Source organism: Eleutherodactylus coqui, chromosome 4 (assembly GCF_035609145.1).
Source record: "Eleutherodactylus coqui strain aEleCoq1 chromosome 4, aEleCoq1.hap1, whole genome shotgun sequence".
In the NCBI taxonomy this organism is placed as follows: domain Eukaryota; kingdom Metazoa; phylum Chordata; class Amphibia; order Anura; family Eleutherodactylidae; genus Eleutherodactylus; species Eleutherodactylus coqui.
In genome coordinates this window covers 238,869,945-238,885,256 of record NC_089840.1, presented here as the reverse complement: position 1 = coordinate 238,885,256, position 15,312 = coordinate 238,869,945, and the positions used below count along the sequence as shown (strand labels likewise).

At 46.7% G+C, this 15,312-nt stretch overlaps 1 protein-coding gene across 6 annotated transcripts in view; it reads right to left on the bottom strand.

Moving 5' to 3' along the window:
• The window catches only part of BTRC (beta-transducin repeat containing E3 ubiquitin protein ligase), a 213,046-nt gene extending 198,027 nt beyond the window's left edge, over nucleotides 1–15,019 (bottom strand). For 3 of the 6 annotated variants that reach the window (XM_066600943.1, XM_066600945.1, XM_066600947.1), the window contains exon 1: nucleotides 14,939–15,019. In XM_066600943.1, the coding sequence (XP_066457040.1) occupies nucleotides 14,939–14,956 (18 nt within the window). In that variant the 5' untranslated portion in view covers nucleotides 14,957–15,019. The remainder of the gene's footprint in view (nucleotides 1–14,938) is intronic. The other 3 variants (XM_066600946.1, XM_066600948.1, XM_066600944.1) reach the window with 3 other exon arrangements.
• Between the last annotated feature and the right edge of the window lie 293 nt (nucleotides 15,020–15,312).

Genomic DNA, 15,312 nt, shown 5'->3' with positions numbered 1-15,312 from the left:
GTTCTAATTTGGGTCGGATTCTGCACGTGAAGCCTCCAATACAAGTGAATGGGTGCGTTTTTTCACGCAGTACATCCGCAGTGCAGCTGCAGATGGAGTCACTGGTTGCTATGACTACAGGAAGTAGGCATGGTAGGAGGCGTCCCAACACACAGCACAGAGCTTCACAGGCAAATTTGTAGAGGGAGATAGGTAGTATTTCTTGCCAATGCAGGATCTAAGAATGCAAAATCTGTAGTAATGAATTCGGCCGCCTGCAGACGAGTGGGTCGGATCCGGCGGCGAGAATTCTCGCCGCGGGACCCGACCCAAGAGCCTGCAGTGACGAGCGCGTACTCACCTGCGCCTGGCGGCCCCAGCTCTTTCATGTGCCGGCTGCGGCGCAGCCGGCGCATGTGCAGACCGTAGCCGGTGGCCGGGTGAGTGCGAGACCCGCACAAAAATAGGACATGCCGCGGTTTGTTTGCCGCACGAGATTTCGCGAGGCCCAACCGCGGCAGTCTGCATAGGAGTGCGTATTGTAATGCACTCCTATGCAGACTTTCAGCGGCGGAAATCCCGCGGGAAATACCGCCGCGGGATTTCCGCCCGTGTGCAGGCGGCCTTCCTCTTGTGAATTTTTTTGCAGTGACTGAAATAAAGTGACGCTGGAGAAGCGCCTGAAAAAAGTTACGTGGATCAACCATGCCCACAAAGACATCTGCTCACCGGGTGAAAGCATGTTGCCAGAATAATTTAACGGCGCTCGCACAAGCAAGAGGGACAAAACGGAGTCTGGGTGTTGGCTTTAAGCTGTTTTCCAAGGAATGGGCAGTTCTCTAGGGGTTGGGTTTACAATAAGGGGTGTCTGCTGGTTTTTCTGCGCGTTTTTTTCCGCAACACATCCGCGTATATCCGCGCGTGATTTTTCACGCATCCGCACCTATCCGCAAGCACATTTAGGTACCATACGCGCGTGAAAATCCGCTAGCGGAATCCGGAACGCTCGTGTGCAGGCGGCCATAGGGTTTGGACGATTATTGTTGGCCATAATGATCCCTCCTAAGGCTGGTACCTTAGGAGGCAGGGATCATGCTATTCTTGAATTTTGGATAAAAAGAGGAGGAAGACCCGAGAAAACTCAGACCTCAAGGTTGGATTTCAGAAAGGCAGATTTTAATGAACTCAGGAAGAGAGTAGGAGGGATCCAATGACTGGATGTTCTTAAGGACAGAAATGTCAAAGAAGGTTGGGAAATATTGTGAAACGAGATTCTCAAAGAACAATTGTTAACAATCCCTAAAAAAAAAAAGGAAGGATGGGAAGCATTTAAAAGAAACCAGGATGGATGAACGTAGAACTTGGACAAGTTAAAAAACATGTTAAAGAAACATATGTTTATCAAATGGAAAGAGGGGAGGAGGGGGGGAATCTAAAGAAGAATATAATGTGGTCTGTAGAAACTGTAGGACAAGTGTCAGAAAAGCTAAAGCCAATGATGAATTGAGGCTTGTACAGAGGCCAAAAAGCAATGAACAAGGATTTGGGGGGTATGTTAAAAGCAAAAGAAAATTCAAAGATGCTATTGGATGCTTACAGGATGAAAATAGTGAATTCGTTAAGAATGAGGTTGAGAAGGCCGAAGGTTTAAATTCCTATTTTGTATCTGTTTTCCCTCACAAAGTAGATGGAACATCAACTGATCTTCTCTGTGCTATTGGTGGAATAAGAGAATGCAGGCTATCTATAAGCAGAGAGATGGTGAGGGATCACTTAGCTAACTTAAATGAATTCAAGTCTCAAGGTCCAGATGAATTACATCCTAGGATACTAAAGGAAGCAGCGGAGGTAATTGCTGAACCACTCGCCATAATCTTTGAAAATTCCTGGAGAACAGGAGAGGTTCAGAAGATTGGAAAAGGGCAAACGTTGTCCCCATCTTCAAAAAAGGGAAGACAGTGGAACCAGGAAACTACAGGACTGTGAGCCTGACCTCTATAAAGATCTTTGAACAAATTATTAAACAGCATCCATGCAAGTATTTGGATAAACATGGAGTAAGCATGGGTTTGCAACAAACAAGTCATGCCAGACAAATCCAATTTCCTTCTATGACAGAATCACCGACTGAGTTGATGAGGGAAATGCGGTAGATATGGTTTATCTTGACTTTAGTAAAGCATTTGACAAAGTATCTCATACCATACTTATTGGAAAAAAATGACCAAATATGGGATTGACAAGGCAGTAGTTAGGTGGATTGACAACTGGCTAAGTGATCGTACTCAAAGAGTGGTCATAAATGGCTGCACATCCAAGTGGAAGAATGTATCAAGTGGGGTACCACAAGGCTCTGTCCTAGGCCCAGGGTTGTTCAACATTTTTTTAAATGACCTGGAGGAGGGAATTGATCGGAAACTGATCAAATTTTCTGACGCCACAAAGCTAGGAGGGGATAGCTAATACTACGGAAGAGAGAGTATTCAAAACGATCTAGAAAAGCTTGAACAGTGAGCGGCAACTAACAGAATGCTATTTAACCCCTTAACGACCGGGCCATAGTGTTTTTACATCCTGCAGCTGCAGGACGTGTATGGAGGGAAGTAGCGCCGCTATCTCCCTCCATACAGCGCGGGCATCAGCTGTTTATTACAGCTGACACCCGCGGGCAATAGCCGCAATCGGCCGAACGGCTATTAACCCTTTAAATGCCGCTGTCAATTCTGACAGCGGCATTTAAATCCCCCGAACGCTGTTGGGGGGGGTCCCGCACGGCCCCCCCGCGGTGAGATCGGGGGATCCGTGCAGGTGTCATGGCAGCCGGGGGCCTAATGAATGGCCCCAGGGCTGCCTTAGCAGACTGCCTATCAAGCCATCCACACAGGGTGGCTTCATAGACTGCCTGTAAAAAAGCAGTATGATGTAATGCTATAGCATTACGTCATACTGCAGGAGCGATCAAAGCATCGCATTTTACAGTTCCCCAGGGGGACTTCAAAGTAAAGTAAAAAAGAAAGATCAATAAAGTTTTTTAAATTGTAAAAAAAAAAAAAAAAAGTTATAAAGTTTAAATCACCCCCCTTTTGCCATATCTATTATTAAAAAAATCTTAGTGCATTATTTTTCCTGCACGGTGAACGTCGTCCGAAAAAAAAAAATAAAGAACGGCAGAAATGCATTTTTTTTAGTTACCCTGTCTCCCAGAAAAAAAGCAATAAAAAGCGATCAAAAAGTCGTATGTATTCCAAATTGATACTATCGGAAACTACAGGACATCCCGCAAAAAATGAACCCTTGCTCAACTACATCGACGGAAAAATTAAAAAGTTATCGCGCGCACAAAATGACTGCAGAAAATAATTGAAAAAAATTTAATATCTTAAAAAAAAAAATACAAGTACTACAGCAAAAACAATACTATACAAGTTTGGTATCGTAGTAATCGTACTGACCCATAGAATAAAAATATCAGGTCGTTTTTGTTGCAGTTTGTGTGTCGTAGAAACAGGACGCACCGAAATATGGTGGAATGTCGTTTTTTTTTCCATTTCTCTCCGCTAAGAATTTTTAAAAGGTTTTTCAGTACATTATATGGTACAATAAATAGTGCCATTGAAAAATACAACTCGTCCCGCAAAAAACAAGCCCTCATACAGGGACTTTGATGGATAAATAAAAAGGAGCTACGATTTTTTAAAAGGGAGTAGGAAAAAACAAAAATGGAAAAAAGCAAAAAAGCCTGGTCACTAAGGGGTTAACAAGGAGAAATGCTAAGTCCTACATGTGGGCAAGAAAAATGAAAAAAAGCACATACAGAATAGGAGGAATAGAGCGGAGCAACAGCACATGTGAAAAAGACAAGGGTATACTAATAGATCACAGACTGAACATGAGTCAACAATGTGATGCAGCAGCCAAGAAGGCAAAACACAATTCTGGAATGTATTAAGAGAAGCATAGAGTCTAGATCATGTGAGGCAATTATCCCCCTCTACTCTTACTTAGGCCGCCTGCAGATGGCCGGGTCGGATCCGCAGCAGGACCCGACCCGAGCCCCTGCAGGGACCAGTGTGGCACTCACCTGCTCCCGCGGCTTTGGCTCTGATGTGCCGGCTGCTGCCCAGCCGGCGCATGCACAGAGCAGAGCCAGCGGTCGGGGAGTAATTTGTTTTCCGTGCGAGATTTTGCACTGACACATCACGCCCGTCTGCATAGGATTTTGTTTTCTAACGCAATCCTATGGCAGGTTCCATGGGTGGAAAATCCCGCCGTGGAATGTCCGCCCATGTGCAGGGGGCCTAAGTCAGACCTCATCTGGAATACTGTGTCCAGTTCTGGGCACCCCACTTTAAAAAAGACAGACAAATTAGAGCAAGTTCAGAGAAGAGTTACCAAGATGGTGAGCGGTCTACAAATCATGTCCTATGAGGAACGGTTAAAGGATCTGGGAATGTTTTGCTTGCAAAAAAGAAGGCTGAGAGGAGACTTAATAGCTGTCTACAAATATCTGAAGGGCTGTCACAGCGCAGAGGGATCATCCCTATTCTCATTTGCAGAAGGAAAGACTAGAAGCAATGGGATGAAACTGAAAGGGAGGAGACACAGATTAGATATTAGACAGTGATGGTGATCAATGAGTGGAACAGGTTACCACTGGAGGTGGTGAGTTCTCCTTCAATGGAAGTGTTCAAACAGAGGCTGGACAGACATCTGTCTGGGATGATTTAGTGAATCCTGCACTGAGCAGGGGGTTGGACCCGATGACCCTGGAGGTCCCTTCCATCTCTACCATTCTATAATGGAAATATGATAAAGAAGGTCTTCTATTGCTTTCATGGTGAAATGTCTACATATTGTGCAGGTTCCTAATGATTTGGTTAAATAAGTCAATCAGATTAGGGCCACGGGACAGACTAAAAGACAGACCTCTACTTAAAACATCAACTTCCTTTTTTTAAAATAGGTTTCGAAAGATTTGGTGCGATCCTCATTCATCATATCTTCAGGGGCTTGTTTTGCAGTTTTTATGAAGGTTTCCCAGCTCTCTTTAAAGCCTCTTCCATCCTTCTGAGGTTGGTAAAATGAGTACCCAGCTTACTGAGGGGGGGGGGGGGGGCGGTAAAACATGACTGGGCAAGCAATGGCAGACCATCTTGCGAAAACAGTCTGCCAAGAAAACGTCACGACTCAGTGCTGCACCGGGGGACCTAACCTACCGTTCCCGTGTTGTGTCCCCACACATACAACGCCAAAAACGTGCTGCAACACTGAAAATAGAACATACAGCATTCATTTTAGCGCACATTAAAAAATGCTGAGCTAGAACGCTCGTCTGAGAGGCTCCACTGAAATGAATGGAGGCTTAGTGCTTTGTTTTTAGAGGGCAATAAAAGTAAAAAAAAAAAAAAAAAAACTCTTAGCTCAATTTTTTTTTTTTTTTTAAAGCGCTACACTTCTTTTTTGGGGGGACAGGTGTCAAAGCCTCCACAATAGTTGCAGAGGTGCTATTACCCATGTTGAATGGCACTTTTTCTTTGGCCACATTACAAATTACAGCTTGCTACACACACAAAAAAGTTAAAATTAAAAAAAAAATTAAAAAAAGCTTGTAGTCTTGTGTGCCTGAAGCTGTCCGCACACTTGATATAGCGTTCACCTTGCGGCTAACATAAATTTAGGTCATCGCCGCAGAACGGCTGAGGCCATGTCAGAATATAACTTATTTTATCCACTCGCTGCTAATTAACAATTAATAAGTCAGACTTGGCAGCATTAACACTTTCTATGTGGAGCGCATAACTTTGGTCAAGCCGGGCGCACAGGCCACTTCCTGTGGTTAGCACATCAATTAATACCTCAATCATCTGAACGAGCGCTTCCCACACGACCAGAAGCATCTCCGCTCCAGCCCTGCATTATAACTAAGGCTACGGCGGGGGCCGCACTCCTGAGGAGCAAGGAGTTACATGGCTGCCAGTGGGATTGTAGAACAATGTGGCAGGAAGGTGCCAAGTCACACACTTGTTTCCCCGTACAACCCACCAGAACGCAGGCCGCCATATCCCAGAGCCGGCTATTAGCACAGTTCCAATTGGTTGCCAGGATGCGTTATTTTTAGAGATGAGCGAACGTACTCGTAATGAGTACTTACGCACCCGAGTACCGCCATTTTCGAGTACTTCAGTACTCGGGCGTAAAGATTCGGGGGGCGGGGAGAGGCGCGGCGGTGCGGGGGGGTAGCAGCGGGGAACAGTGGGGAGCCCTCTCTCTCTCCCTCTCCCCCCCACTCCCCACTGCTACCCCCCGTGCCGCCACGGCGCCCCCCCCCCGAATCTTTACGCACGAGTACTGCTGTACTCGAAAATGGCGGTGCTCGGGTGCGTAAGTACTCGTAACGAGTACGTTCGCTCATCTCTAGTTATTTTGCTATAGATTTTTGATAAATTAGCTTAGTGTATTATATAAGCATCTCCTGACTGCCCGTAGACCAATAGTCTAGAGGAGCCATGCTTGTAGGGTACGGGGTAGAGCGTCAGATCAGGACGGGTTTAGCGCAGGGACAAAGAAAAAAAAAAAAAGAGTGGTGCACGACTCGCCCCAGGGAGTTAAAGGGCATGAAGCACATCGCCCTCTTGAGCCTGACACCAAGCATGGGTGTATGACTTTTGCCCAAACTATTCCTATAAAGTCACACTGCATCCTATAGATTACTGTACATTTAAGTCTTTTCCATCTCATTTTATGGGGGTTATCCCTTTAAATCTCTTGTGACTTTAAGGGTGACCCCAACAAGTTATCCCCTATCCTACAGGTCAGTGCATGAACACCCACCAGCTGTCCCACGGACTACCACTCTACAAGGCGATAGCTGTTCTGTGAATGGAGCAGGCTGGAGATCATTCCATCCCGCACCTTCATTCACCGTAAGGCCTTAGTCAGACGGGCGTTTTTTCGCACGATTTGCGGATCGCATGACGGATGCGCATCCACAAATCGCATGACCGGTGCCGGAAAAATCGCCCGAAAATCTGCTCCTAGCCGCGTTTCATTAGAAACGGGCCGGAGCTGTCCAGCGCATTGCATTCAATGGAGCAGGCAATACAGCTGGCTTCATTGAAAGCAATGCGCTGCGGGCGAGTGTGGGATGAATTGTCGGGAAGGGCTTAAAGGGGTTGTCCCGCGCCGAAACGGGTTTTTTTTTTTTCAACCCCCCCCCGTTCGGCGCGAGACAACCCCGATGCAGGGGTTAAAAAAGAACACCGCACAGTGCTTACCTGAATCCCTGCGCTCCGGTGACTTCTTACTTACCTGCTGAAGATGGCCGCCGGGATCTTCTCCCTCCGTGGACCGCAGCTCTTCTGTGCGGTCCATTGCCGATTCCAGCCTCCTGATTGGCTGGAATCGGCACGTGACGGGGCGGAGCTACACAGAGCCCCATTGAGAAGATAAGAAGACCCGGACTGCGCAAGCGCGTCTAATTTGGCCATTAGACGGCGAAAATTAGACGGCAACCATGGAGACGAGGACGCCAGCAACGGAACAGGTAAGTGAATAACTTTTGATAACTTCTGTATGGCTTATAATTAATGCACAATGTACATTACAAAGTGCATTATTATGGCCATACAGAAGTGTATAGACCCACTTGCTTTCGCGGGACAACCCCTTTAAATATATAAGCCCTTCCCTGCAATTCATCCAGAAAAGTGTTAAAATAAAAAATATATACATACTCACCTGCTCCCGGCAGCCGGAGTTCCGCGCGGCCGGCCTGCAGTGGGTGTGAAGGGGGTGTGAGTCAGACCTGCCCCCTGATTGGCTCAGCGCTGAGCCCTTCCCGACAATTCACCCCACGCACGCCGGCAGCCCATTGCTTTCAGTGGAACCTGCTGTATTGCCGCTCCATTGAATTCAATGGGCAAACATCGTTCTTCTCTGCCACAGCTGTTACAGCTGTGGCAGAGAAGAATGATTTGTCTTCTATATGTTCTCAATGGGGTCGGCGCTGCTGCCGCCGGCCCCATTGAGCGCATATAGAGAAGAGAACAGGAATCGCAGATCGCAGATAGGTGCGATCTGCGATTTCTGTTCTATAATTTATCGGACGAGCGCATAAAAAGCGCTCATGTGTCCCATACCATTGCAAAGCAATGGTTTTGAAAAAAAAAAAAAGACGGACGCATGCGCAAATCGCGCGAAAAAACGCCCGTCTGACTAAGGCCTAAACAGGTAGTTGTTCATCTGCCCGTTTAGATGGCCTGACAGTTGCTTGGTTTTTAGTTCTGCTAAAACTAAACTACTCCAACGAGTAAGCAATTTCTCGCTCAGCGTTCTATCGGCGGCCATGTTTATATGGGATGATTATTTAAAATGATAATTCAGGAGATAGTCACCCCGTGTAAAAAAAAAGTACTCTAATCAGTGGTGGTCCATCTACTGGGACCCCCGGGTATCCCCTATCCACAGAATAATCTTTACGATAAATCATCCCGGCACCCCCACCACTCAGCATTATGGCCTCTTCCTTGGCCTGTAACATCACATTCGTCAGCTACATGAGCTTTCTGTAACTTCATTCTGCTGAATGGAGGCAGGGGCCAGAAGACACTCAATGATCTCATATGGATTATCCATCAATATGCGAGTCCTGGACTATAAACGGATGCACAGAATATGCCATAAATGCCCAACAGGTGTAGGTCCCACTTATATGCTACCGGCCCAAAGTTTTAGAACAGATCCATTTTTCTAGTTATTTTTTTAACACTAACACAGTTCAAGTCCAGCAAATAATGTGAAATGCTTCAAAAGAAAGTTAAAAACACAAGAGTATTCTGAAAGTTTAGGCTTAAAAATTAAAAAAAAAAAAAAAAAAAAAAAACACGACTAGTCTGAATTTATAATTTTTTCAGAGAACACATCAAAGACAAATGCTCTGCAGCACAGAAAGAAAATTATGGTTTGAGATTGGATGCAAACCATTCCTACAGGTGTCTCAACGTTTGTTGATTACTTTCACATCCTCTGATTCTATAAAATCAGTGTTGGAACAGACTACATTATACCCTCTAGGGCAGGATTTGGACAGGTTTGCTCTTCAGGACAGAGCACAGTACTATCAAGAAAAAGGCAATAAACCAAAGAAGACAGACGATTATAATCCTTAGAGGTGCAGGTCTATCTACAGAGAAATTACCAAGAAGGCCATGGCAGCAGTCAGAACAGTTTCCTATACCATCAAAAGGCACTTCAAAACTGAAGGAACCTGCCAGGAAGAGGTCTGGCAGACAAAAGCTGCAACAAAGTCAGATAAGTTTTTGAGACTCGGACAGTTTGCGTGTTTAGCGACTCACAGAATAAAACCTTCAAGCACAGTTAAGGGAATGATCATGCAGAATAGAAAGGCGGCAGGTTTTCTGCAGAGGACAATCCACTGCCCAGTCTAGGAGCACCTCCAGTGGACTACTGAAAAGGGAAAGAAGGTTTTATGGACTGACTAATCAAAATTTGACATTATTGGTACATCACACAGTTTTTGTACGCTGTCGAGAAGGTGAAATGATGATTCCCGATTATGTGCAACACCAACTCTCAAACATGAAGGTCTATGGCTACGGGTACACTGGACAAAAAGGGCTACCACAGCATTTTGATACGCTATGCAATACCCTCTGGTGAACGCCTAGTTGGTGTTCATATTACAGCAAGACAACGATCCAAAACTTACTACTAGGTAAATATCAGAACGACTTAAGAAGAACCCGGTGGGCTTCAAAGAATGGAATGTCCTGCACCGTCTCTACAATTATACCCCATTGGGCTTGTGTGGGATGAACTGGACAGAAGGGTGAAAGCAAAGCAACTTACAAGTGCAGCACATTTGTGGGAACTTCTGCAACAATGTGGGGGAAAAAAATGTCTGAACAATATCCAAATGTAAATTATAGAAATCTTATTTGCAAATTGCCTCAATCATGCAGAGCGGTTCTATCAGCTAAAGGCAGCTACTCTGAAGAGTCAAAAAAAAAAAAAAAATCTAGATTTGGTGAAAGAGGTAAACCATTATTTTTACTCAACTTATTTGTTATGTGCTTTCATTTCAAAGTACATTTGAGAAATTAAACGGCAAATATCAATACAAACCAGTAAGATTGAGGCGTATCCGCACATATAATAACATTCACAGATTCTACACTGTTTATATAGATCAATGAGGAGAAGGCCGAGCTTACCTACAGTCCCCTCCAATACAGTCTACTGCCATTATAAAAAAAAAGGCCAAGCAGAGGCAGAACTAATCTATAAGACAGTGGACACATCATAATTAGAGATAAGCGAGCACCCAAATGCTCGAGTCCGCGCTATTCGAGTCGAGGTTTTCATAAAATTCGAGAGCTCTACTCGAGTAACAAACCCCATTGACAACTCTCTCGCGCGCCAAAAGATTTGCCATTGGTCGGCACGCTGCGTTGCGGAGGGGAGGGGGTTAAAACAGGCATGTCACAGCAGGGAGGAGCCAAAAACGGGGGGGGGGGGTGAGGTCGAACACGGTGTGATGCTCGTTCGACTAACGATCACCATCGAGTACGCCAATACTCGAACGAGCACCAAGCTCGGCAGAGTACGTTCGCTCAACTCTAATCATAATGCTTAGTTGTCTCATCAAGTAACCCCTTCCAATAAGCACCCGCTGTGGCTCTCAGGAAACGGTCATGGCCAGCCAATTATTTCCGAAGAACAGTTCTACAAAGAGAGTCACCATTCTGAGCAAGTTATCCCCCATGACATTAATATGCTGCAACAGGACATGTGGACTGGGGAGGTCTTCATGAAACAACCCCTTTAAGGTGGTAATACCGGTTGGCATGCATTATGGCATGGCGGATATACAAAAGACAACCTGGTGTGGACAATGTCAGATGGTACAAGGTGCTCTCTGCCGTAGTCACATATAGGCATGATGCTAGATGGTACCAGCATTAGGCAACGTGTGAACACAGCCTCATCTGACACCATCTTCATACTCTTGTGCATGGAAGTCGCAAGTGTAAATAAGTGTGAGGATTTCCCGTTGGCCCCGTGCAGCGTACATTTCACATACAACGTTTCTTAATTAAATCTCAATCTTCTAGCGGCTGAGAACTACAAGGAAAAAAGAGTGACGGTTAAACGGTAATAAACCAAAGACAGTAAAAAAAGAGTCATCTAAGAAGTGATTACATCTGCGGCACGGGCTTCATAGAGATAAAGAATGGGAAGTGTTAGGGAAGTTGTACGCTCCCCATTATACATCACGTAGAGGAGGTGAGCAGAACATCCTCCTGTCCTACAGCCGGACACATCCTGATCATAAGGCGAAGGGAAGCGTCATCATCATCGACCCAACCACAATGGCCAAAATACAAAGAAAAGTCATCTAAGAAGTGATTACATCTGCGGCACGGGCTTGATAGAGATAAAGAATGGGAAGTGTTAGGGAAGTTGTACGCTCCCCATTATACATCACGTAGAGGAGGTGAGCAGAACATCCTCCTGTCCTACAGCCGGACAGATCCTGATCATAAGGCGAAGGGAAGTGTCATCATCAACCCAACCACAATGGCCATAATACAAAGAAAAGTCATCTAAGAAGTGATTACATCTGCGGCACAGGCTTGATAGAGATAAAGAATGGGAAGTGTTAGGGAAGTTGTACGCTCCCCATTATACATCACGTAGAGGAGGTGAGCAGAACATCCTCCTGTCCTACAGCCGGACAGATCCTGATCATAAGGCGAAGGGAAGCGTCATCATCATCATCGACCCAACCACAATGGCCAAAATACAAAGAAAAGTCATCGGAGCCCACCAGCTTAGGACAACTATTGTATGTGTACGGGGGGGCTTCAGAGTCTCCGACATGGTATGTCAGGGGAAAACAAGAATCAGCCCTAGTTTGAATTACGACTCCTGATCCTTTTATTCCCCTGAAAATAAGAAGACACCAGCAGCAACTTTCTCCACTCTCCCGATTGACACCATGAAGCCGGAGAAGTCGGAGAGGAAAGACTGGTAGCTGAATGATTGTATGGGCCCCTTTAATAAACTGCTGGGGTCTATTGCACAGACAAGAAATAGGACATGCCAATGTATATGGCCCATGTATATCAGACAGTACATGAACTGGCATCCATGTGCCATCCAATGCAAGTCGCCCCCGAGCCTTTTGGGTGCAACTTGCTCTATGGCTATTGTACACCTAGCTGTAGGCTGAGCCTGGTCATTGCCCAACCTCATCATCTGGAGGGGTTTCTGCTGAAATCAGGGACTGCAATGAAGACACCAGATCCCCATCACTCTGTCTAGTGACTGCCTTGACCAATCACATACTAACGTGAAGGCTCCATATGGGTTTGTCCAGGAGTAGAAGCGCCACCTCTGCCATGGGTTGTGTCCGGTATTGCAGTTCATCTCTATTCATTTGAATGGTGAGGAGTTGCAACACTAGACACAACCCAAGGACAGAAGTGCGTTCTTGACATCCTCATCTTCCGGTGACGCCATTACTACATTTCCCAGAGACCGGGGCATCAGGTGAGCACGTTGGATCACTCAGATATTCTATACCTGCCCACTCCACCCCCTACTGTGTTGTGCAGACATGTTCTCATGGCCAGGAGTACCAAGACCAGGAGCATCAGATTCATGTCAACGCTCTCTACTGACGCATGGTCCTTAGCAACTATATTCTGTGCGTGACAGAATGGATGTCAGGAACATCGGGCCACCTCCCGTGGTGGTGCAAGAGATGACGTGACAGGAAGCCACATGCTTTCAATAGAATGGTGCATAACTGGAAGAAATTACATCGAGGGGGAAAGCAGGATCACATGACGGCCAAAGGTAACGGAAATGGCGAGTACAGGAAAATGGTCCGTATATGGGGGAGAACGGAAATAGGGCGCTCTACGAGTGGGAAGCACCTTAAAAGTTTTAGGGTCCCTCTGCGCCTGCGACGTCCAGCCTCCTTCAGAGCGCCTGCACATGGCGAGGGCGATATCGGCTGTGAGTCACGGACCGATATTGCCCTCGCAGTCCTTCTGAAAACCCCTGGACGCGAGGAAACTGCCTGGCATCACTGTACTGGGTTCCCTTCATCCCCGCCGCGATCACAGCCGCAGAAGGGGATCGCGTGTTCTCCTATGGTCTTCAATGGGGCTGGCGCCGCTGCCCTATTGAAAGCGATGGGCGATATTGCAAACAGAACGGACCCGCTGCGATGGGTTTCCTGCGCCGCAACGCAACGTGGTGCCATACAGGGAAACACCGTATGTGTATATGAACCCATAGAAAAGAATGGGCGTCATATTTGCGCGTCTGGAAAGTTTATAGGTTTTCAATAGAGATGAGCGAGCATACTCGCTAAGGGCAATTACTCGATTGAGCATTGTCTTTAGCGAGTACCTGCCCGCTCGGAAGAAAAGATTCGGGGGCCGTCTGGGGGTGGCGGGGGAGAACGGGAATATCTCTCTCTCCCTCTCTCCTCCCCGCTCACTGCCACAACTCACCTCTCACCCGCGCTGGCAGCCGAATCTTTTCTTCCGAGCGGGCAGGTACTCGCTAAGGGCAATGCTCGATCGAGTAATTGTCCTTAGAGAGTATGCTCGCTCATCTCTAAGTTTCAAGTTAAAAGAAAAAAGGTGAAGGCGGCACTTATTCTCCCTCGTAGTGACCGCGCCCCTGCGCCAATTATTACCGGCAGGTGCCGCCCCGACCGTCAGATGTTGTATCGCTGAGGGATCAGTCACATGTTTGTATCCACCATCTCTTTTGGCAAGATGTGGAAGAGTCACGGTGCACACGCATGTATCATCCGTGTTCACTGCGGGCTCTATGCCTCCATAGACTGTGTATACAGACAATATACGACACGCTGAATTAAAAGAAAAAAAAAAGTTTTATAAAATGGTTTTAAATGTAAGTTTGTTTTTTTTTTAAATCACGGGCATTAGTCCGCAAAAAAAAAATAAAAAATCTGAATGCCCCAATTTACTTTAAAGGGGTTGTCCATCCGGGATTTTATCTATTGATGGGGTCATTAACACTAGATCAGCGACCTCCACTGATCTTCGGTCTGCTGTCAGCGCGGCGAGGCCAGGCGCCATCACCGGGACCAGATGTGTAATAGCCGGCTTCACTTCCATTGAAGTCGATGCGAGACGCCCCCTATTACACTTGTGTGTCCCCCATTGCGGTCAGCGCCCGAAAACACGAAGCATCGCGCCCCTTGATTACAGTGAAGACGTGTATTGCGCTTCCAGTGCGGACAACCAACAACGACATGTGGCCCGCTGAACAACCGGCGGACCCCCGCTGATCAACTAATGATATCGAACAGCCCTATAAGAGGTGCGTGCGCCGGCCGGATTCGCGCAGTAAAAAAATTAATGAAATTACGAACAGCCCACCAACAGGAAATACGTAACGGTCGGTAGAGGCAGAAGAAATAGCGCTGTGCATTTTCTTCCATCGCTGAGCAGAAACCGAACGGCCCCGTTATAGTCACCGGGGTCCGGTCAGCGACGGTCGGATCCGTTCACGCAAGGGATCCCCCCTAACCTGCTTCCATAACAGACCGGAAAAAACGGAACCTGCGGCGCAGATGTGAAAGCATCCCGAACCGTCCAGCACGGAGGCCGTATACCAACGCCGCCACAAGGTATATAGCGCAGGATGATGGCGGCCTCCTATAACATGCTGTACACTACTGGGGTCAGTACCCCCACTCAGAGACCCCCATCCTCCTCTCAACCCCCCCTAGTCCTAAATGAGGGTCTGCAGCCCTGATATCACTTGGAGAATGACATAAAAGCCCCCTTAGAGCTGCCCAGGCTGACATGCCAGGCAGCTCCCGATACACCGGCAGCCGCTTCTCAGCACTGACGTCACACGTGACATGATGACGTAGAGAGTCTATTACCTTCTTATAAGATGCCATCACCCCCGTCCACCGCTCACACAGCCACTTCCTCGTCCGATGACATCATGGTCACATGGCACCTTTAACCGAGACAGCTACGGAGGCCGAGCGGGGACAGAAGGGTGCAGAAGGCGAAGCTCGCTGATAGCTGCACTACAGGCTGAGCAGGATGTCTGCTGCACAGTGTGGGTGCAGAGGAGGATTAACCATGTTTGTAGGGATGACTATTAACTTGTCACCACTTTTTAAATTAGTTTCACAAATGTTTTAGTAATACATATGCGTTAAAAAACACTATTTATTTGTTATTAAACTTTTACGATTTCTCCAGAAAATAAATATATTATTCAAGTGGCATAAATGCGGTAATAACC